At 51.6% G+C, this 23,770-nt stretch overlaps 1 protein-coding gene across 2 annotated transcripts; it reads right to left on the bottom strand.

Annotated features, from left to right (window-relative positions):
- Window positions 1-344: 344 nt before the first annotated feature.
- MAD2L2 (mitotic arrest deficient 2 like 2) lies at window positions 345-22,442 on the bottom strand. Of its 2 annotated transcripts, none has more exons than XM_063317445.1 (9): window positions 22,381-22,442; window positions 22,053-22,104; window positions 21,542-21,660; window positions 20,697-20,768; window positions 20,401-20,501; window positions 19,569-19,663; window positions 19,093-19,166; window positions 18,476-18,568; window positions 345-406 (listed from the first exon to the last, which is right to left on the bottom strand). In XM_063317445.1, the coding sequence occupies exons 2-9, from the start codon at window positions 22,090-22,092 to the stop codon at window positions 365-367; spliced, it is 636 nt and encodes a 211-aa protein (XP_063173515.1). In that variant the 5' UTR covers window positions 22,093-22,104; window positions 22,381-22,442; the 3' UTR covers window positions 345-364. The 2 variants fall into 2 exon arrangements, with proteins under 2 accessions (XP_063173515.1, XP_063173514.1); XM_063317444.1 differs by lacking the exon at window positions 345-406 and adding an exon at window positions 17,229-17,681.
- Between the last annotated feature and the right edge of the window lie 1,328 nt (window positions 22,443-23,770).

The following is a 23,770-nucleotide window of genomic DNA, read 5'->3' as shown; positions in this document are numbered from 1 at the left end:
ATAATTTTAAAAAATCAAAATCTTTTTGTGTGGCTCCAAATCCCTGCTCTCGGTTTAGCGGCGGGGCCAAGGGACAAGCGTGTGTTCACAGAAACAACTTTTCAAGAGTCACATGAAGTTTATTTGCACCGGATTAATCGTCCCAGAGAGTCGTTCTACATCAGCACCTTGGGACACAATAATCAACATTCACTTCAAAGATTACGGATGAGCGTTTGCACCAGCCCAGTTACACGCTTGGTTTCACGGCAAACAAAGATCGCCGCTTTCCAGGCCGAGTTGTGTAATGCCCCTCCCTCAGGTCTAGCAACTTGAAAAGTACACGATTCTTCGGGCTTCCAAAACCCCTGGGAAAGGCCGGGGCTCAGGTGCCTTTCGGCGCCCGCTCCTCCACGTAGAGCTGCATCTGGAAGGAGGAGGGAAACTTGGCCTTTCTCGGGCACTCCGGGCGGGCGTTTTTGCAAAGAGGCGGCAGCCCGCTCGGGAGGTTTGGGGTAAGAGACGGGGGGAGAGGCGGGATGTGGGAACCGGAAAGGGGGCCACTCGGGACCCGCTTCCCACCGGCGGGACAGCTGAGCTGCCCCTTGGAAAGGGTCTCCAGCTGCAAAATCCAGGGATCTCCGGGCATTCGGGAAACGGAGGGCACGTTGAACGGCTCGGCCCCTTTGCTGCCTGGCAGCCGCACACACACACGGCACGAAGGGGGGCGGGGTGTGAGTGTGCAAAGGCGCTGGCTGGCTCCACGCTGCGGCTGCTGCTCTGGGGCCTGATGGGTTGTGTGAATCCAAAGAACTGGGACCGAGTCCGCAAGCTGGCTGAGCCCCGCCCTGTGGTGCAAATGCAACCAGGGAGGCGGCTGGGGGGCCACGTTCGGCAGGGAGAGGGGGGCAACACTGTCAAACCCCCCCCACACCCCCCCTTCCAGGCAGCAACTGAGCTGGGGGTCCATAGCTTCACCCTGTAGAGCAGCTGCCCCCTGGCGGCCAAAGCGAGGAACCGCAGGCCCAGCTGCCTAGACCCCTCCTGGGATCAGGGTCAGCTGACCCCAGGCAGCCAATCCCGAGCCGCTCAGAGGTCTTAAAAGGAGCAAATGCCGCCAGTTTTTCTCGGTTGGAGCAAATTCGCAGCAGGTGTTTGTCTCCGCCTGCGAAGCTGGCCTGGGGCGGGGCTGCGCCCTGGGGCGGACGGTGCGCCTGCGCAGCTCCGAAGGGTCCGACGTCCTGGTCTGGGGGGGGGTCGGCCGCGGCTCGCACGTGTGGACGTCCTGAAAACGAACAGGTATGGCTGCCTGTGCGGTTAAGGGGAGTTTAGGGGCTTGTGTGCATTTCCCATATGTCCTCCCTGCCGCAGTGCTGACTAAAATGCGTGGGAGTTGTAGTTTGCCTGCATTTGCCATCCCGTATACCTGAGAGTAACCCATGAGGAAGCAGAGTCAGGTTTAGGAAAGCGTGTACCTCCCTAACCCTGACTTGGCTTACTCCTGACTTACTTTCAAAGTGTGTGGAACATATTGCCCAATCATACTTTTAAATAATGGGAAGGATGTCCAAGCAACAGTCGTGGAATTCTTAAACCTGGCTTGTGCCCTGTATTAAACCATGGCTTGTTGAATCAGCCACAAGGCCCTGGATTTGTAAAATGAGATGCTAGAAACCATGGTTTACAAACCACAGTGTCTAGCTTTGTTGCTGGCCCAACAAACTAAAGTTGTATTTGACTTGGCGTGGTGCACAGATAGCGTGACCCACAACTCCTGCGTGGGTCTTGTGATTCTGGGATTCCTTACCTTACCCCTTCTTTTTTTATTATTTTCTTGCTATTTCTGCACTTGCTTTGTTTTTCTTTGCGGGCATGGGTGTGGGACCCCAACCAGCCAGGGGTGCTAGCCAATCCCAGCCAATTAGGAATTGCGGGGCGGCACTGCCAAGCGCAGGGAGACCTGAGCAGACTGAATAATACGGATGACCAGGAGCCCTGTGTCTCCATAAGGCTGCTTAGTGCAGGGTCTCAAACAGTGTTTCTCAACCTGGCTGGGGGATTCTGGGAGCCAAAGTCCACACACCTTCCAGCTGCCAAGGCTGAGAAGCCCTGCTTTAGAGCCTGTGGCTGATGCCAGGCGGGCCCACTCTTTCTGGCAGAGCAGTTGCAGTTCTCTGGTTCGGCTTTGGAAGGAGGACGGATGATGCCGGATTGTGGGCACCCTTTTTGCTTTACTTTTTATTCCCCAAGTCCTTGCAAGCTCAGCCCACCTTGGGCTGGGAGTCAGTTCCCAAATGCCCAGTAGTTGGCCACGCCCGAATCCACGCAGGGGCTTCACTCAGGGGCGCACTCCCTTCTCAGGCTCACAAGCACCGTTTCCCCTTGTGCTCTCTCCCCAGGTGGCCAAGCGGGTGGGCCGCGTGTTCTGCGTGGCCAGCTTCCCGGTGGCCTTTCCGCTGCAGCCCCCGGCCCTGCGGCCCACCGATGGCAACTTGCCTCCCATGGAGCTTCGCCTGGCCTCCACCGGAAGCGTGGCTTCGTCGCCCTACAGCGGGACGCTTCTCCCCAGCCGGGTCTCACCAAAGCAGGAGAACGGGACCCCCTTGATGGCTCTCGGCGACCCCACCAAGCCCCCGTCGTAATCCCCTGCCTCTCCTCCGGGATCTGACATTTCATGATCTGAAGAAGCAAGCCCACCCAGGAGGCCACATGGGACTTTTCTGAATTGGGGAGTTGAAAGAACGGACGGGATGTTTTTCTGGATTAGGGAGGGTGGGAGGAACTAATCCAGAGGGAGGGAGGGAGGGAGGAAGACACACATGCCTGGAGAGGGAGGGGGCCCGCCTGCGAACACACCTCGGCAGAAGGGCCAACAGCGGATCCCAAGGAGAAAGGAACTCCCCCACCTTCCTTTTTCTGGGGAGAACATCCCTGGCTGGAACCGGTACGACGCAGTTCCCTCCTCGGGAGATCTACGCATCGCTGGCAACTTTTGAAATAATACCAAAGACAGACAAACTGATCCGGCACTGAAAACTCCTCCGGTCCGTGTTTACTTCAGCTCGGATGGTACAGCACAGCCAAGCTCTCTGGGGCACCTTCTCTCTTTCTCTTTGGCTTTCTGTGTCTCTCTCGGTGTGCGTTGTTGGTTTTTTCCCCCATCCTCGCATATCTGGGTGTTCGCTGGTGGGAGGCTGCAGGTGGTCCATTCAACGGTTGGAGACCTGCCTGGGAATTGTCGGGAGGGGGAGAAGAAGGAAGCAGAAGGATGTTGTAGTGGGGTGGGGGTCCTGTTGCTCCCTCCTGGAATGGGGTGTGTGTGTACACATAGAGAGTTATGCTCCGTTTTAATTGGATTTTGCGTGGAGGATGTGTGCAGTTTTTCCCGGCAGGGCCGCCTGGCTGAGGATGCGAAATTGCACATTTTCCCTGGCATCCACACTCGGGCGTTGCCTATCCATGTTTAGCCCTTGCCAGCTTTCCACCAACCTGTGTGGGAGTTGGTGTGAATGGGAGTGTGTGTGTGTGTGTGTGGCTCCCCAGTTTGTACAGCGGTGGAAAAAGAACGTGTGGCCAAGCTTGCCTGTTCTGTTTCAAGACACCCACAGGTCCTTTTTCCCCCTTGTGCGTTTTCAAGAGCACCAAAATCAACCCAAGACAGCTCAGGGGTACCTTAGCTTCTTACGATATACATACACACAGCCTTAATTTTAAAGTGATGGACGGTTGGACAATATACATACACAGGTATGTATGCATATTGTCCAGCTCTCCATCACTTTAAATTAAGGCTTTCCAGCAAAGCAGTTGAAAATAACGGTCAAAACACCTCCACCATCTTTGGTCAAAACAAAGAACCTGCTCAATGTATGAAACGGGGGTGGGGTGCGTCCTTCAGAACAGCCATTCCTGGGGGAAGGTTTTGTGGGCAGTAGAACTATTGGGGGTGGGAGGGGGAGGAGGGTAAATGTAGCCTTGCTTGTTAGATCAAGCCTTGGCCTAACGAACCAGGTTAGGCCAAAGTAAGTATGAAAGGGCTTTTGTGTTGCTGGCACCTGTGGAAACCCAGCCGGATGGGCAGCGGAGAGGACGGGACTCACAGGTAAGAGGGGTAAGTGGGGTGTGGGGGAAGGGGGCCTGGCAGGAAGATTGGGGGGGCAAGCGGGCCAGCCGGTTGGAGGGGCCGGGCGTAAAGCCAAGGGCGTCGCTTGGCAAGGGCTCTCTGACTGGCTGGCCTGCCTGCCCCCCCAATCTTGCCAGTGCCTGCCTTTCTCTGCCTCACCTTGGCCACCTCCACCATCTTTGGCCTCAAGGGTGGCCCAAGGGGGGGGTAGGGAGAGGCAGGCCCTGGGTGGCCCCCAGAGGCCTGCCAGAGGCAGGAATGGCCCATCCGTCTCACCAGGGCCTTCCTCTTCCCCCCGTCTCCCCAGGAGGGCTGCTGATGGTGGCAGCTGAGTTGGGGTGGGGAAAGGAAGGCGCTGAGTGGGGGTCAGAGGCAAGCTGGGGAGGGGATCACTGGCAAATGTCTGCTGCTCCCTTTCCCCAGCCCTCCTTATGCCAGGCTTGTGGGCAGGGGCATTGGTGAAGGAGGGAATGGGAGGTCTTGGCATTGAGGGTGGGGGGACAGGCAGAGGCGCCTCCCTTGGAAACTTGGGTGGGGGCACTCTGACCTGCCTGTCCCTCTGCCCCTCTTTGGTCCAGGGTTTCCCAACCTTGGCAGGTTGAGGATGGGTGGACTTCAGCTGGGAGTTGAAGTCCACACACACCTCAGAAGTTGCCAAGGTTGAGAAATGCTGCTCGGATCTTCCTTTCCCTCCTTCGCCTTTGCTGCCAACAGTCTCCCTGCAAGCCTGGCATGAGGGGGCTGGGGAAAGGGAGCAGCGGGCGCTTGGCAGAGCCCCCCTCGCCAGCCTGCCTCTAGCCCCCTCCCAGCGCCTTCCCTTCCCTGCTCTGACTCAGCCACCACCAGCAGCCCTCCTGGGGAGATGGGGGGGGAGAGGAAGGCCCTGGGAAGATGGGAGGGGCCACCCTAGCCCCTGGCAGACCTCTGGGGGGGCTGCCCAGGGCCTGGCCCTCCCCACCTAGGGCCCCCCTTCAAGCCAAAGATGGTGGAGGTGGCCAAGGGGAGGGAGGGAGGGAGGGAGGGAGGGAGGGAGGGAGGGGGGGGGAGAACAAAGCCAGACAGCAGGAGGCATTCAATTTTTTTATTGAAATTCAAGAAAACAAGCAGTACACCCCCCCTTTGGGGAAACCCCCTCCTCCCAGGACTCCCTCCCCTGCCTCTCCCCCCCCAGGATTGAAGCCAAGGGCCTTGGCAGGGGGAGGCCCAGGGAGGAGGGGGTGGGGGCAGGTCAGCTGCTGGGAGGTGCCAAGTGGCACAACCCAGCAGCCCTCATGCCCCCAACCCATCCTCCCCAGGCCTCCCCCTGCCAAGGCCCTTGGCTTCAATCCTGGCCTAGGGAAAATGGGGATGGGGCAGAAGGGCCAGCTGGAGACCAAGGGGCATCTCCCAGCAGCCCACCTGCCCCCACCCCATCTTGCCTGGGCCTTCCCCAGCCCCTGCCAAGGCCCTTGGCTTCAACCATGGGATGAAGGCAGGCTGGAGGGGGGGGGGCACTCTGACAAGACCAGGGCTGCTGCTGGTGCCTTGGATGCCCCCAAGCTTTCTAGGGCCTCCCTCTGCCAGCCTCCCTTTATGCCAGGGTTGGCTCCTTGGCCCTCTACCCCACCAGCCCACCATGCACAGCATCTTCTCTGTGCATCCCTTGCTGCAAGTAGCGGTGCACAACACAGCCAGGGCTTGAAATGAAGTGCAGAGCCCCTGCCAGGCTCAGCAGACACAGGAGGGGCCTATTTCAAACACTGCCTGCCTTGTGCATCCCTAGTTATGAGCAAGGCAGGAACCTCAAGACACAAGGATTTTTCCCTCTGACTGCTCTCTACCCTGGGGGGAAAAATGGGGGAGGGTCTTTCCTTACACAAAATGAATCCAAGTGAGGCCCTCACAACAGCTGTGTCTCAGCCTTGGCACCCTGAAGGGGTGTGGCGCTGAAGTCCAGTCACCTTGAGGTTGCCAAGGTGCACCCACTTGAGCTTACAATTCCCACAATCTGCAGGAGTGTTCTGGGAGCAGAGGCCCACACCTCCAGAGCCCTGATGCCTCCCAGGTGGATGGATTTCATTCTCCAGCCCCATTGCTAGGAATTCTGGGGGCTGAGGTTCAGGTGGCAGTTCCATGCTGAACTTCAGTTCCCAGAATACAGAAAGAGGCTGGGGAATTGTGGGTTGCATGTCTGTTCACCCACTGTTTAGATGGGGGGACTTCAGTCCCCAGAATTCTTAAGTGGGCTAGAGAATCCTGGGAACGGGGCTCTCCCATCCAGATACAGGGACTCAGGGTTGTGTGCCCCTGGGGTGGTGGACCTCATTCCCAGAATCCAAGGGAATTCTGGGGGTGGAGGCCCACCTCCTAGTGGGCATGGGGCTTCCCTGTCTCCCAGATGGGTGAATGTCAATTTCCAGAATTCTTCAGCCCACCATCAAGAATTCTGGGAACAGAAGTCCACTGTTAGAAGGCACAGAATTTCAAAGCCTCCAAGTTTGACTTCTGCTCCCATAACTTTTAATGTGCTGGAGAATGCTGAAAAGAGTGGCAGCCATCCGGTGGTCTCCAAACCAGGGGCAGTGGCCTCAATTCCCATGATTCTCTAGCTCGCCATTGCTAAGAATTCTGGGAGCCAAAACCCACCCCCTCTGGAAATAGTCTCTTCCAGTGGATGGACTGCAGCTTCCAGAGTTCTTAAATATGCTGCAGAATTCTGGGAATTGCGGGGCAACCATCTGGCACTCTCTGCTGGGGGGGGAAGGGGGGCTCAACTCCCATAGTTCTCCAGCTCACTATTGCTAAGAATTCTGGGAACAGAAATCCAACCCTCTGGAGGATGCCTCTTCCAATGGGCAGACTGGAGTTCCCAGAATTCTGAGATGTGCTGCAGAATGCTGGGAATTGAGTGGCAGCCATCTGATGCCTTCTACATGGGAGAACTTCAATTCCCAGAATTTCCAAGAGAAATTAAGCTGGAAAATTCTGAGCACTGAAGTCTGCCCATCTAAAAGCCACTTGGCTTAATGAAAGCAGAGTTCACATCCACCCGCATCTGGCACCTACCTGGGGTTGGTGGGCATTTGTGACCTTCCAGGTCAGTGTTCCTCAACCGTGGTGACTTGGAAGACGTGCGGACAGTTCAACTCCCAGAATCCCCCAGCCAGCATGGGAGTTGAACTGTCTGCACGTCTTCCAAGTCACCACGGTTGGGAACGCTGCTCTAGGCTCTTCTGACACCTCAACTCTGTCCCAGCACCTGAAGCTTCCACTTGGGCCACCCGAGGCTCCCAGACAAGATGAACGGTCTTCGCCCAGGGCACGGGGGCCCACAACGGCTGTTGCACCCACCCGCCACTCCCCACAGCTTAAAGCCAGGGAAGCCGCCATTTGGGATTCACGGGACCCAAAGGCTTCCGCCAAGGGCTCTCTGGGTTTCAGCCCCGTTCCCACAAGCCACAAAACGTGGCTGTCCTAGCCAGGCTTAAGACCTAAGGACCTCTCAGGGATCTCCAATGCCCTCCCCCACCTGACTTGCAAACTGCAGAAACACATCCTGACTCGCTTAGGACTAAATCAAGACCAAAACTGTAAGGTTTGCAGGCTCAACAGCTAGCTCTGATCTGCTGGGCGACCTCAAACAACAAGCTGGTGGGTCTCGGTTCCTGGTGGGCCCGGTTTGGTGCCAAGAGACGTGGGCACGGATCACAACACGGTGAAAGCCGCAGGGGACAACGGTGCTCCCTCGGGATCCGGCCGTTTTGCCCTCTGTGGTTTCAGCACACTGAGATCCACACACGAGAAATAAATCCACACGGCAGGCTGTTTTTACAAGCCATTTCTGCCAGTGAGACAGAACGAACCCGCACAAATTTCCCCATCCCCTTCAAGTCTTCCGCACATACAGAAATGAAAATGGACAATTGCAAGAATTGGGGGGGGAATTCAAAGCAAGCATCGTGTTGCCCTGGAGATACAGTCCAACTTTTCTTGCTGTGGGCTCCAAAAATGTACAAAGTATTTTTCACCTGAGGGTGCTGGCAAGGAAACAGAGAAGTCCTTCAAAAAAACAGCAGCTTTTACAGCCACAGCTGAGTCTTTTTACTGCTCCCTTGCCGGATTGCAAATTTTATGGTGCATCTCCCCAAGCGCATAAAGGCCACTCCAGGGCCAGCTTGAGCAATGCAGCCTCGGCACCCCCACGGGGAACAGCTATCCGATCATCCCCCCCAGCCCGTCCATCAGTCCCCGTCGGAGAAGGCCAAGTCTTCCACTGCGTCCTCTCCTCGTGCCAGCTGTTGCAGCTCTGACCCAGATGGCGCTTTTCGGCCCCAGCCTCCAGTCACAGCCCTTTCGCCCCCTGGGGAGGGAAGAGGAGGCGTAAATTCCACCTTATCAAGAAGAGGAGGGAACAGAAAAGGCAGCTGGGGGCTAATTAATCACCAGCACTAATTAATTTATCATTGATTGATTAATTGATCAGCACCGCCACATCTGCAGACGGAGAGGCTGCAGGACAGAAAGACATCTGGGTGTCTCTAATGCAGGGCGGGGGACAGGGGAAGAAAGCCTGGCTGGTCCGAATCTTAATTTCCCCCCATTTTCTTTTGGGCGACATGCCCCTGTAAGGGGGAAAGGAGGCTTCCCAGAGAGACAGCCTAGAAACAAGGGGGCAAAGGCCGCCACCCCAAATGTTTGGAGGCACTTAAGAACAGGGATGGGCTGTTCCAACCTAGGGAGGTGGATCTAGATCAGTGTCTCTCACCCTGGGCAGCTTGAAGATGGGTGGACTTCAACTCCCAGAATCCCCCAGCCAGCTTTGCTTCTGGAGTTGAAGCCCACCCATCTTCAAGTTGCCCAGGTTGAGAAATGCTGCTCTATTCCACCATCCTGGTTCTTGAATATATTATACAGGCCGACCTTCACAATAAATCTTGGGGGTGCCTTACTGCCCCCCACAAATTGAAGACAAATTTTTAAAATTTCAGTATTTTAAAAAAAGGAAGCTTTCAAAAAATATATTGGGATTTTGGAAACAAGGAATAAAAAGGGAGCTCGCAAAAATAATTTTCTGGCTGCGAACTGCCTTGTGACATTTCTGCGTGCAAAATACGGGCAGCTAAAGCCAAGGGGAGTCTCCCCGGCAGACCTGCTGTGATTTATCTGCCACAACAGGTGAAAAATGGCCTTAAGCGGCGGAAAGACGTCTTGGGGGAAGAGGGATTGGCGGGCGGGGAAGAAGCTGACACTGAAACCATTTAGAACTGAACTACTCCAAATCCAACATGCTTTTAGTCCTACCCACAATCGCTGACTGTTTCTGAATCTGACCCTCTGGATGCCACCACGGGGCCAAGGGGGTGCCCGAGAGGGGAAGCGATCAGCAGCTACTTACTCAGCGCAGCCAGTGACGACTTGGGCCAAGGGGTAAGTCAGAGGTCGCCTGACTTCGTTCGGATGCATCGCACTCAGAACCCGGCACCGGAAATATGGGCAGCGGATGAAGGTGACAACAGCGGACGTACTCTAGCCGGGAGATCCGTAGGACGCACCGCCGGTTGCAAATGGACTGATAGTTTTCCTATCGGAAAAAGAGAAGCGGAAGGTAAAATTGAAAAATTAACGAAGGACGCTGTAAGATCCGTAATTGTTCAGAATTGTGATTGGAGTACTTTTGTTTTCCTTTTCCCTCCCCCTCCCCTTTTCCTTTTGCACTGTGACATGTTAAACTAAGCCTACAAAGTTTGTTTTTTTAACTGAGCTGTCAACTGTACACTAAGTCTTTCTGGATGAAAAGCAAAATAAAAAACATTTATATGAAGATGAATCTGAATTAGCATCTGTCCTAGAATACATTAATCACGACATCCTTATTGAAACACTGAGTTTAGACGCAGGCTAAAAGGGGACTGTACAGTTCACGGTTCAAGAGGCTGTATGAATTCGGCCACTTGGCAGGTTGTGCGAACCAGCCTGCCACGTTACACCTCAGTAGAGTTAAAAGTTGGGAAACTGCTTGTTACGCAACACAGACACGGTGTTTTCCAAATCCAGCCAACACCACAGACCTGCAGCCCATGATCCTATTATAAATTGACAATCAAATTAAAAAGGAGCAAAGATATTTGGGAGAACAAGTTGGAGGAAAGATTCGCTCTCCAAATGTAATTTCAGCCAATATCTCACGTGGCAGGCAGACTCGTCCTTATATTACTATACTTCAATGATGTGGCCATCTTTCTTACGTTAGCCCATTATTTTGGTATTTCCTAAATAAAATAAATAAAACTTAAAATTCTGAAACTTTTTTTTTAAAAACCCTGCCTAGACTGTCATTTTTCCCCTACCACTTGGTGGCAGTGACTCTTTCCTGGTTAAAATTTTATTTCAGGTCCCCCTGTAGGAGGGAGAAATTCTCATCATTTGTGCCTCAAATCCACTGCTTATCCCGAGGCACCACCAGGCAAGAGAATCCAAGACATTTTCTATTACTTGGCTTTCAGTATAGTTTCAGACCCTGACCCCAAAACCAGCCTTAGTTTGGACATTGAAAAGGATCTGCAAAGGGAGAGAAGCCAGACCCCCCGTCTAGGGGCTTTTTTGATGGGTCTCTGCTCATTAATGGAGCCACATACAGTCCTTTGCCCACCTTCGCTTTAGAGCAGGGTTTCCGAACCTCGGCAACTTTAAGATGCACGGACTTCGACTCCCAGAATCCCCCAGCCAGCAAGTCCACGCATCCCACAGTTGCCGAGGTTCAGAAACCCTGCTTTAGAGGAAGCCCCTTCTCATCTCCCCCCAGGAAAGACAGTGGAGACAAGGCAGAGTTGGTCTGCTCTTACCCTCTGCTCAGCTAGGAGCTTCGGTCAGCTCCCAAACTGAGATTCTAGGCACACGGTTTAATAGCCACCGGAAATAAATCTATACATCTATTTATCCATCTGTCCAAGTCACGGAAACTCACCTTTTCGCTGGTCTCAAATTACACCCTGGTTTTTTCTGCTGTCAAGCTTTGAAGGCGGCTTTCTACTCTCATCTTCCCCAGAATCTGGAGCATCTTCCACCGAATCCTCAGCCACGTTGGAATCAAATCCAGGGGTTAAAAACAAATCCACACTCAAGTCACCCAGTTTTTTGCACCTGAAAAGGCAAGGGAAAGATATACAGGAGGTTTTCAAAAACAAGACATCTTTTATTTTAACTGCTCTAATTTAGAAAGGCCAGAGTGTTATTACGATAGCCTAGTCTAGCTGCTTCCCCATTCAGCAAATACAGGTAGTCCTCATTTAGCGACCACAATTGGGATGGCAATTTAGTTAAGCAAAGCGGTCGCTACATGAAACCATGACTGTGCTGTGATCTTACTTCAGCTTTCCTTTGCTTTACAGACCTCCTGTACAGACCTTCATCAACGTTGTAACTGCAAACAGTCGCTAAACGAGGCAGTCGCTAAACGAGGATTACCTGTATGCTGGACCCTCATCTCCAACTTTGCTAGTGAAGTTAACGCTATTTGCACTGCAGCTTTAAATCCCGTAAATGAGAAAACCTGAGAGGCAACCAGAACAAATCAGAGCTCCCTGAGGACCTCCAAGTAAAGTTCAGGGTTTAACATTCTTTAATTCTTGATTGTTGAAGAAAAAGAGAATCGGTTTTAAAAATTATTAAAACCATCCAAAAGAAATGAGCAATAATCACAGATGCCAAAGCATAGTACAAAAAGTAGCAATTAGCGGGGCGGGAGGGAGAAGAGGAGGCTACTAGAATGCTTTTTCCTATAATTTTTTATTTTTTCCCTTTTTTCCCCTTTTGTTTTGCTTTAATTTTTTTATGACCCAATTTCCCCTTCAACCTTTGCTGTAGCTTGAAGTTTATTTTATGTATGTATCTGTATTCCTTTTCTTTTGCTTTGTTTCTGTTTTCTTGTTTGTTTTGCTAAATAAAAATACATTTTTACAAAGAAAAAATACATCTTACAAGTCTGCAATCTTCTGGAAAGGAGCTAAATAAAGAGAAAGCAGGTGAAGAAAAAGGCAACCCAGATGGGGAGCAAAAGGGGTCCCTCAATCCTTGGGGCCCCAAAATAAACCATACTAATAAATATATATATATTTTAAAGTAGTTTTCTGTGGCCATCCATCTCACAATAACAGCTCTGGGAGGCTGATACAACAGAAAACTCCAAATATGCCAACACAACAAACACAGTGACAATTTAAGCCTCTGTTTTAAATACTTTTGCTTTAATTGTACGCCACACATCTGAGAGATGGGTGGCTATATAAATTTGATAAATATAATAAATACAATATTACAAATATTATATTAATATTATATTATATAAGAGAGGGCAAAAACCATCAACAAAATCCTGGACTACTTTATAATTTATAAGTAACTACCTACAACTTATAAATTATGTATACCAATTTACTATGCAGGGGGCATTGTTACTGGCATGCTTCTACGGGGTTTTTAATCCCATTTAATGCCCAGCTCACAGTGGCGACTCAATAAATAAGGGTAAATGAAACAAACCGATCAGGGCTTGCTCCTCTCAGAGGCCTCTCCGAAGCCGTTCTGCTGCCTTCAGAAGAAACGGCAAAGGCCTGATTCGAATTAAGCACCACCTGGGGGTTTCGGGTGCCCCTCCAGGTGTGGCTCATTTCCCGACTATTCCTCCCAAGCAAGTTTGCTTTTTTTCTCTAAGAATTTTGTTAAGTTTGCGGCAAAGGTAAAACTACAAAAAAACTAAGAAGTGTAAAACACAAGAAAAAAGTGATAATATCCGCCACTCTCAGAATTTTAAACAGGCGACTCGACTCAGTCCTCCGTCCGACCCTCCCAAAAAATTAATGGGGGTTGATTAATTAATTAATTAATGGGCAGTCTCTGCTGAGTCGCGTGCAAAAGTGTTTGCCCGGCCCGTTCCGTTCCGCCTCGCCTTCCCACCTCGGGGGAGACGGGACGGGGCACAACCCCTTCTTCGGTTTGCGACCGACGGGGAGCCGAACGCGCGCAAGCCCGAGGCGGAAGCCGCCGCAACCCGCCCCCCCGAGCCCCGCAGGCGCCCTACCTGGGCGGGCGGCGCTGCCCTCCGCGGCCGCAGCAACGTGGGAACGGCGCTGGCCGCCCGCGAGTGCAAGAGTGGCGAGGCGGCGGAAGCGCGCGGCCGGGCCGGCTTTGAGGCGCGCGGGCGCGAGCGGAAACCCGGCGGGGGGCTGCGCGTTCCTGCAGGAGCCGGACAGAAAGAATCGCGAGAAGTCATCCTAATAACCGTAATCAGGATGATAATCCTCGTAGATCACACGGCACCACTTAGCCTCGGCGATGCAGCCCGGAACCGGCTTTTTAGCTCGGTCTAACGTGATTTAACCCGCTTTCCCTTGTCTAAGCCTGCTCTCCAGCACCTGGGCCCCTCATGGCAATATTAATATTAAAAATCCCGTGCATAATAATAAAAATAATTAAGAATATTAGTCCTACGCGATAAAAAGTTTATCTCCTTTTGTGGCTGTACCGCCACAAATGGCCACAGGAGGGCACTGTTTTCTGTCCCTTAGCATAGGCGATGCAGCCTGGAACCGGCTTTTAGCTCGGTCTAACGTGATTTAACTGGTTTCCCTTGTCTAAGCCTACTCTCCAGCACCTGGGCCCCTCATGGCAATATTAATATTAATAATCCCGTGCATAATAATAAAAATAATGAAGAATATCAATCCCACGCGATAAAAAGCCGTTTATTTCCTTTTAGGGCTGTACCGCCACAAATGGCCACAGGAGGGCAGTGTTTTCCGTCCCTTAGCATAGGCGATGCAGCCCGGAACTAGCGTTTTAGCTCAGTTTCAGGTGATTTAACTCGGTTTCCCTTGCCTAAGCCTACTCTCCAGCACCTGGGCCCCTTGTGGCAACATTAATATTAACAATCGCGTGCATAATAATGAAAAGAATGAAGGATATTAATCCCACGGGATAAGAAGCCGTTTATTTCCTTTTGCGGCTGTACCGCCAGAAATGGCCACAGGAGGGCACTGTTTTCTGTCCCTTAGCATAGGCGATGCAGCCCGGAACAGGCGTTTTAGCTCAGTTTCAGGTGATTTAACTCGGTTTCCCTTGTCTAAGCCTACTCTCCAGCACCTGGGCCCCTCGTGGCAATATTAATATTAATAATCACGTTCATAATAATGAAAAGAATGAAGGATATTAATCCCACGGGATAAGAAGCCGTTTATTTCCTTTCACGGCTGTACCGCCAGAAATGGCCACAGGAGGGCACTGTTTTCTGTCCCTTAGCATAGGCGATACAGCCTGCAACAGGCGTTTTATCTGTTTCAGATGATTTAACCCGGTTTCCGTTGTCTAAGCCTGGTCTCTAGCACCTGGGCCCCTTATGCCTATACTAATATTAATAATCAGGTTCATAATAATGAAATGATGAAGAATATTAATGCCGTGCGTTAAAAAGCCGTTTATTTCCTTTTACGGCTGTAACGCCACAAATGGCCACAGGAGGGCAGTGTTTTCTGTCCCTTAGCATAGGCGATGCAGCCTGCAACAGGCGTTTTAACTCAGTTTCACGTGTTTTAACTCGGTTTCCCTTGTCTAAGCCTGTTCTGCAGCACCTGGGCCCCTTATGGCAATATTAATATTAAAAATCCCGTGCATAATAATAAAAATAATTAAGAATATTAGTCCTACGCGATAAAAAGTTTATCTCCTTTTGTGGCTGTACCGCCACAAATGGCCACAGGAGGGCACTGTTTTCTGTCCCTTAGCATAGGCGATGCAGCCTGGAACCGGCTTTTAGCTCGGTCTAACGTGATTTAACTGGTTTCCCTTGTCTAAGCCTACTCTCCAGCACCTGGGCCCCTCATGGCAATATTAATATTAATAATCCCGTGCATAATAATAAAAATAATGAAGAATATCAATCCCACGCGATAAAAAGCCGTTTATTTCCTTTTAGGGCTGTACCGCCACAAATGGCCACAGGAGGGCAGTGTTTTCCGTCCCTTAGCATAGGCGATGCAGCCCGGAACTAGCGTTTTAGCTCAGTTTCAGGTGATTTAACTCGGTTTCCCTTGCCTAAGCCTACTCTCCAGCACCTGGGCCCCTCGTGGCAATATTAATATTAATAATCACGTTCATAATAATGAAAAGAATGAAGGATATTAATCCCACGGGATAAGAAGCCGTTTATTTCCTTTCACGGCTGTACCGCCAGAAATGGCCACAGGAGGGCACAGTTTTCTGTCCCTTAGCATAGGCGATACAGCCTGCAACAGGCGTTTTATCTGTTTCAGATGATTTAACCCGGTTTCCGTTGTCTAAGCCTGGTCTCTAGCACCTGGGCCCCTTATGCCTATACTAATATTAATAATCAGGTTCATAATAATGAAATGATGAAGAATATTAATGCCGTGCGTTAAAAAGCCGTTTATTTCCTTTTACGGCTGTAACGCCACAAATGGCCACAGGAGGGCACTGTTTTCTGTCCCTTAGCATAGGCGATGCAGCCCGGAACAGACGTTTTAGCTCAGTTTCAGGTGATTTAACTCGGTTTCCCTTGCCTAAGCCTGCTCTCCAGCACCTGGGGCCCTCATGGCAACATTAATATTAATAATCACGTGCATAATAACGAGAAGAATGAAGGATATTAATCCCACGGGATAAGAAGCCGTTTATTTCCTTTTGCGGCTGTATCGCCACAAATGGCCACAGGAGGGCACTGTTTTCTGTCCCTTAGCATAGGCGATGCAGCCCGGAACTAGCGTTTTAGCTCAGTTTCAGGTGATTTAACTCGGTTTCCCTTGCCTAAGCCTACTCTCCAGCACCTGGGCCCCTTGTGGCAACATTAATATTAACAATCGCGTGCATAATAATGAAAAGAATGAAGGATATTAATCCCACGGGATAAGAAGCCGTTTATTTCCTTTTGCGGCTGTAACGCCACAAATGGCCACAGGAGGGCACTGTTTTCTGTCCACTAGCATAGGCGATGCAGCCCAGAACAGGCGTTTTAGCTCAGTTTCAGGTGATTTAACTCGGTTTCCCTTGTCTAAGCCTACTCTCCAGCACCTGGGCCCCTCGTGGCAATATTAATATTAATAATCACGTTCATAATAATGAAAAGAATGAAGGATATTAATCCCACGGGATAAGAAGCCGTTTATTTCCTTTCACGGCTGTACCGCCAGAAATGGCCACAGGAGGGCACTGTTTTCTGTCCCTTAGCATAGGCGATACAGCCCGGAACTGGCGTTTTAGCTCAGTTTCAGGTGATTTAACTCGGTTTCCCTTGTCTAAGCCTGCTCTCCAGCACCTGGGCCCCTCGTGGCAACATTAATATTAATAATCACGTTCATAATAATGAAAAGAATGAAGGATATTAATCCCACGGAATAAGAAGCCGTTTATTTCCTTTCACGGCTGTACCGCCAGAAATGGCCACAGGAGGGCACTGTTTTCTGTCCCTTAGCCTCGGCGATGCAGCCCGGAACAGACGTTTTATCTCAGTTTCAGGTGATTTAACTCGGTTTCCCTTGCCTAAGCCTGCTCTCCAGCACCTGGGGCCCTCATGGCAACATTAATATTAATAATCACGTGCATAATAACGAGAAGAATGAAGGATATTAATCCCACGGGATAAGAAGCCGTTTATTTCCTTTTGCGGCTGTATCGCCACAAATGGCCACAGGAGGGCAGTGTTATCTGTCCCTTAGCATAGGCTGGGCTCTCCTGTGATCTCGCCTGACTAGTGTGATGACTACAATTCCCATCATGCCCAGTAAGTGGCTCTGGCGAAGGCTAGTCCAACACGCTCGGAAGCTGCCGGATTGGGGCGAGCGAGCCTGCCTTTTGGCCTGGGGGGGAGGACATGTAGAGACCCCCCGCCTGAATTCCGGTCATCTCCAGGTGCCCCTGCAGGTCCGCCAGGATGTTTTTCTGCAGCTCAGAAAAGTAAATCCGTAGGAGAGACGCCGTTGACAGTGAGTAATGGTTATTTTTCCTTGCCTTTTGTCTGGAAAGTTGTATAACTTTGGTACCTAATAATAATTTTTAAAAATCGAGATCTTTTTGTGTGGCTCCAAATCCCTGCTCTCGGTTTAGCCGCGGGGCCAAGGGACAAGCGTGTGTTCACAGAAACAACTTTTCAAGAGTCACATGAAGTTTATTTGCAGCGGATTAATCGTCACAGATAGTCTTTCTACATCAGCACCTTGGGACACAATAATCAACATTCACTTCAAAGATTACGGATGAGCGTTTGCACCAGCCCAGTTACACGCTTGGTTTCATTTCTAGGCACAGTTGTGTAATGCCCCTCCCTCAGGTCTAGCAACTTGAAAAGTACACGACTTGTGAATCCGCTGAAGAAGTGAGAATGGTCTGGCAGGATTTAAGGGCACTTGCAAAAGCACAGGTGTGCCGCAGCAAGGAAGGGCCCGGCACATGCGTGTCAACAGGCTGAGCACCAATCTTGCCAGGCAGGCGGGGGGCAGCTTGGCAATGCGCCGCCCTGGAAGAAGGTCAGGCTTCCAGAACCCCCAGGAAAGGCTCAGGTGCCTTTCTGTGCTCGCTCCTCCACGTAGAGCTGCATCTGGAAGGAGGAGGGAAACTTGGCGTTTCTCGGGCACTCTGGGCGGGCATTTTTGCGAAGAGGCGGCAGCCCGCTCGGGAGGCTTGGGGTAAGAGACGGGGGGAGAGGCGGGATGTGGGAACCGGAAAGGGGGCCACTCGGGACCCGCTTCCCACCGGCGGGACAGCTGAGCTGCCCCTTGGAAAGGGTCTCCAGCTGCAAAATCCAGGGATCTCCGGGCATTCGGGAAACGGAGGGCACGTTGAACGGCTCGGCCCCTTTGCTGCCTGGCAGCCGCACACACACACGGCACGAAGGGGGGCGGGGTGTGAGTGTGCAAAGGCGCTGGCTGGCTCCACGCTGCGGCTGCTGCTCTGGGGCCTGATGGGTTGTGTGAATCCAAAGAACTGGGACCGAGTCCGCAAGCTGGCTGAGCCCCGCCCTGTGGTGCAAATGCAACCAGGGAGGCGGCTGGGGGGCCACGTTTGGCAGGGAGAGGGGGGCAACACTGTCAACCCCCACACACACCCCCCTTCCAGGCAGCAACTGAGCTGGGGGTCCATAGCTTCACCCTGTAGAGCAGCTGCCCCCTGGTGGCCAAAGCAAGGAACCGCAGGCCCAGCTGCCTAGACCCCTCCTGGGATCAGGGTCAGCTGACCCCAGGCAGCCAATTCTGAGCCACTCAGATGTATTAAAAGGAGCAAATGCCGCCAGATTTTCTTGGTTGGAGCAAATTTGCAGCAGGTGTTTCTCTCAGTCTGCAAAGCTGGCCTGTGGCAGGGCTGCGATCTGGGGCAGAAGGTGGGCCTGCTCACCTTTAAAAGGTCCGATGTCATGGTCTTCAGGGGGATCAGCCGTGGCTCGCGCATGTGGACATCCTGTTCATCAGCCAGAATCCAAGGGAAGTCCTACAGGTTGGAAAACAATGGCTGCCTGTGTGTGTAATATGAGTTTAGCGGTTGTTTGTGTGCATTTCCCATATGTCCTCCCTGCTGCAGTGCTGACTAAAATGCGTGGGAGTTGTAGTTTGCCTGCATTTGCCATCCCATATACTTGAAAGTAACCCATGAGTAAGCAGAGTCAGGTTTAGGAAAGCATATACCTTCCTAACCCTGACTTGGCTTACTCCTGATTTACTTTCAAAGTGTGTGGAACATATTGCCCAATCATACTTTTAAATAATGGGAAGGATGTCCAAACAACAATCATGGAATTCTTAAACCTGGCTTGTGCCCTGTATTAAACTATGGCTTGTTGAATCAGCCACAAGGGCCTGGATCTGCAAAATGAGATGCTAAAAACCATGGTCCACAAACCAGTGTCTAGCTTTGTTGCTGGCCCAACAAACCAAAGTTGTATTTGACTTGGCATGGTGCATAGATAGCATGACACACAACTCCTGTGTGGGTCTTGTGATTCTGGGATTCCTTACCTTGATCACTTGGATTTTCTCCATGTTGCGAGTGGCAGCCTCACGGGTGTGTACCAGGATGGTGAAGGTGCAGCCTGCAGAAAACAAGGCCCAGGGAGAGAGATGGTTAAGTAGAAGGAGCCACAGCTCTGGGGATATACAACCTGTGAGTAAATATATTTTGGTCCCTGCTAAGCTTCAGCCTTACCAGTTTAATGGGGAAATGGGGAGGCACTCCGCTACAGTAGCTCTTTAGTTATAAGCCTTCCTAAAAATACTCCTTCCCATTTTCCCAGAATTGCTAGAAGAAAAACTCACATTCGAGACGGCTGTTTAAAACCAACCAACCCCTGCCTTCAAAACTGAATGTAAAACTTGGTGTCTTCTTTTAGGCTGGAGGAAAAACGTGTGAGCCCAGATAAGGCCTTCCTGCCATGTCAGCCTGCACCCCCATCACCGCCTGCCAGCTGGATTACATGCTGCGATGGCTGGCCTACCTGGAGGGTTGTTGTCCAGCACAGCATCACAGACACTGATCTTCAGAATGAAAGCCCGCAGGAGCTGCTCCACGTGGTTGAGAAGGGAATCTGAGCTGGGGAGGGAAAAGGCAGATGAAATTACCGGTAGCTGGTTTGGTTCAGAGAATTCTGCTCCTTTAAGAATGAGCAAGTCATTACTGCTTTCCTGGGTGTTACACCTAACCCCAGATGAAATGGTGTTTTAAGATTATATTTCTCCCTCCCCTGCTCCATATTTCTAAGTTTTAATGCTACAAAGAGTAATACAGTTTTCCAGCATTTTCACATGGCTATTGCAAGTATTTCTGGGGGAAATGGCTGAGGAGGACAGCCTTCTTATCTGTGGTAGCCAAGAACCAGAGGGAGCCCGGTAGCACTTTTTCAGAGTAATCCATTTGATTAAAAGGCCCAAGTTTTGGTGAGCTTTGGCTCACTTCATCAGGGGCCATGGGGTGGCTAGACCAGCGTTTCTCGACCTCAGCAGGTCTAAGATGTGCAGACTTCAAATCCCAGAATTCCCCAGCCAGCAATGTAGATGTACAATCGGCCTGGCCAATCAGATCTCAAAGCAGCTTGCTGAAATGGGTTTAATTTCTTTTATTCCCAAATCAATACTTTTCTTTTGTTCCTAAATTCAGCAGCCTAGATATTTGCTATCCTTGCCTTCTGCAGGATAACCCAGAGCTACTGGCTGGGTTTTTGCAAGGCCAGACTGATGCACCAAGCTCTCCTCCCTCCCAGCATTATGGAATTTGGATGGTGTGATGAGGGCCGAGCAGGCGTTTGGGATGGTGGAAGCAAGGGGCCTCACCTGATTGCCAGCAAGGGTGGCTGCATGATCTCAAAGACAAATCTTTCCACTGGATGATGTTCCTTATCAAGGATGACCACCACCACCTTTTCCACATCATTCTGAAAAATATTGGGAAACCAGGACACTTCCAGAAACATCTTCTCTGAAGAAAAACTCTGTGAATTTCGAAAGTCTGCACACAGGTATACCACATGAAGCTGGTTCCCAAGGACTGAGGTTTTACACAAGCAGGTTTGCTATGAAAAGAGGCTGGATGAAATACAAGGGAATTCTCCTGTTCTCCCAAGACTCACCTTCTCTAGTAGAGGTTTGATGCAGTGGAGGGTGTCCTGGATATATTGATTGAGTTCGGGGTGGCAGGACATCTGTGTCAAGAAGGCATTTGGTTCAGGTATAAATAGAAATCAGTCCTGCCTGAGTAACTCTCTGTTTCTCTCCTTAAAACAAACCTGGTTTTAGTTGATAGTGGGAATGCAAGCGCTATAATTTATCTTGATTTCAGCCAGAAGGAGATATAGTTCTTAACAGGTTCACTGGAAAGCTAAGCACTGAATTTTTGGTTTTAGATCAATTATTTTCCCCTTCTACCAAACTGCAATTCTAAATAGTAGATCACCCAATTTGTTCCACATTTCAGTGCTTACAGGTGAGATTTGATCCAACATAAAAGCCTGTGCAGAGTTTGGGGGAAAATATTGTGCATTTAACTGCACTCCATGCCTTTTATTTTCACTTCCTTTTTTGTTGTTTTTCTTGTAGATATGCATGGTGAAACTAAGTGGCATTTTTTTTTAGTTTCTACCTGCCTCCTTTTTAAAGCGTTCTCTACTTATTTTCATACAATATAAGCCATTTATTTCATCCCAACCCACTTGCTTTGACCCATATTTAAGAATGTATGTTTTGGATGCTTTGAAAAATGTGTAAACAGGCGAATAAATGTGTGAAAAGGAGAACTGGGGGCTTGAACCTCATCTGATAGACTTTTTTTTTTTAATTTGCAGCTTTTCTTCCAATTCTGACATAGAAGAGCAGTTTAAAAAACGACCCTCTGCAGTACTGGCAAAAGTGGAACAGTCCCCCATCTTGTTCTGCCCCATGATTTGGATTCTTCCAAGGCATAACGTATGTCTCTTACCTGAACGGGTACGTTATATTTTTTCCGCTTCTGAAAAATTCCAGTGGGGTAAACTTCTCGGACATAAAGAATGAGGTGAATGGCTACTTCCAAAAACTCAGAAAGGACATCAGCGACCACTAGAAAGAAGGAGAAAGGAATTAGGGGATGGGGAAAAAAGTGCAAGAGGATTAAAAAAAGAAAAAAATCAGTGCAATTGACAAACTCAGCTTAAACTGTATTGAAAGTTGGTATCGGAGCTGTGAGTGTTAAATTATCCATTTAAATTGCAAGGCTGCCCCCACTTTATGTGGGGAAGGCCCCACTTGAGTAAAAGCAGGACTCTTTGGCTGGTCTGGCGGATCGATCAACAGAAAGCACACAGAATAGGTAAGCGGGAAGACGGCTGACGTCCGATCGGGGCGGTTTGGATTGAAAACTGCAGCATCCTAGGATCCAGAGGAACCTCCGAAGGCCTTAAGGCGCTCCGATCCCCAGCTCCAGTGGGAACCCCAAGATCTCCTGGTGGTACCTTGTCCAAAATTGAGGTCCTGGCGCGTTAGAGTGGTCATCCTTCCAGAGGGCTTGAAAAGAAACAGAGAGCATCGCTCAGGACCAGAGTCCGGCCGTAGCCCCCCACGCCCCGGAGGGGGCCTTGCCCGGGAGCAAAACGGCCGGGAAAAGCGCGGACGCCTCCTCCGTGGCGCGGGAGGACGCTTTCCCCAACCGGGCGCCCTCCATCCAGGTGGGTGCCCGGGACGAGCCAAGCAGGCGGGAGGGGAGGGGGCGGCGGGGCAGCGGCCTGGCTTGCTCCGGAGCAGGCCCCGGGAGCGGGTCCCCCCCGCCGGCCCTGCGCCCACCTCCCCGGGACGCGCGGCGGAGGCTCCTCCGGGCCGATGGCGGCGGGGCGCTGGGAGGCGGAGCGGCTGTTGGACGCGCCCGCCCCGCCGCCCGCCGCGCCGCCCGCGGTCTTAGCGCCCGGGCGCCCCGGCTCCCTGGCCGCCTGTCTCCGCGGGGCGCGGAGGAGGGGCGCAGGCGTCCCTGGCTGGGGATGATGGGCCGCGCAGTGCAAGCAGCCGGAGCTGGCGGGCGGAGGAGGAGGAAGAGGGGGCCCCCGCCTCCCTTGCGCGGTCGGCTCCGCGGCGCCGCTGCTCCGGAGCAGCCAGGAAAAGCGGGTCTTTCCCCCCTCGCCTCTTGGGGGCCCGCTGCCCCAAAGTCAGAGCCTGAGGCGCACCCCCCCGCTCCCCAAAGCTGCCTGAAGCCCCACGCCGGAGCCTAGGCGAGGAAGGTGAGGTTCCCCCTCCCTATTTGGGGGGGGCTTTTCCCTGCTCAGCAGCCCCCTCCCTCGAGGCTATTGTTCCCGGCCAGTAGCCTAAACTCCTTTTTCTAAACATCCTTTCTTACTTTCGGGAGTTTCCCACAATCCACCGGGGGAGGACTTGAGGATGGAGGCTGGGGAGAAAGAGGGGCTGCGAGGTAGGCAGATGCGGGGAGGGGCAGGCCGTTAAATCCCCCCAATCCTTCCCTCGCCCCGGGAGAGAATAGACCCGCTCCTTCCAATCTGCATTTCCCAATGGTGCCCTTTTCTTCTCCGGTTTTGATGTCCGCTGGCTTGATCCCAGTTCCCTTTGTTTCCTTTGTTGAGCGCCGGTCCCGATGGGGGGGAGTGCCTGGCTGTGAGCGCGCCCCTCCCCTCTTTGCGATGCCCAGCTATCGCTTCTCTCCCCCCTGCCCAATAAAAATAAATAAATTAAGCGGGCCAAAACACACCCCTCACAGCCCAGCGGAGTCTTCACACCCTTCTTCCTCTGCTTCTCTTCCCCTGCCCTCCTCTGCTTCTGCTCCCTCCTGGGGGGAGCGTCCCAGCGCCAGCCTCCCCCCCTCCGCCTTTCCACCAGCCAGGCCAGTAGCCAAGCCCCAACCCGGGATTCTCCACCACTTAGGAGCGTAGTAGGTAAGTCTGTCTCTGGCGCTCTGGGTGGTGGGTAGCCAAAAGTGCCTTGGAGGGGGGCGGAGGAGAGGCAGGGTGCCCCCTAGACCTGCATTTCTAACCTGCCTTAAATCCCAGATTTGGGGTTAAAAAAAATGAGCTGTTGAAAATGTTCTGCTTGTGCCAACTGATTCAGGAAATGGAGGTTTCCAAAAAAAATGGGGGGTGAGGGGAGAAGAAAATAAAGAGCAAGATGCATATTTCATAGTGGAAAAATGAATATTTTGCTCCATGGGGGGGAGAGAGGGCTGAGGAAGGGC

This window comes from Candoia aspera, chromosome 18, assembly GCF_035149785.1.
Source record: "Candoia aspera isolate rCanAsp1 chromosome 18, rCanAsp1.hap2, whole genome shotgun sequence".
In the NCBI taxonomy this organism is placed as follows: domain Eukaryota; kingdom Metazoa; phylum Chordata; class Lepidosauria; order Squamata; family Boidae; genus Candoia; species Candoia aspera.
Note: the sequence above shows the minus strand (reverse complement) of the source record. Positions and strands in the feature narration are given on the sequence as shown.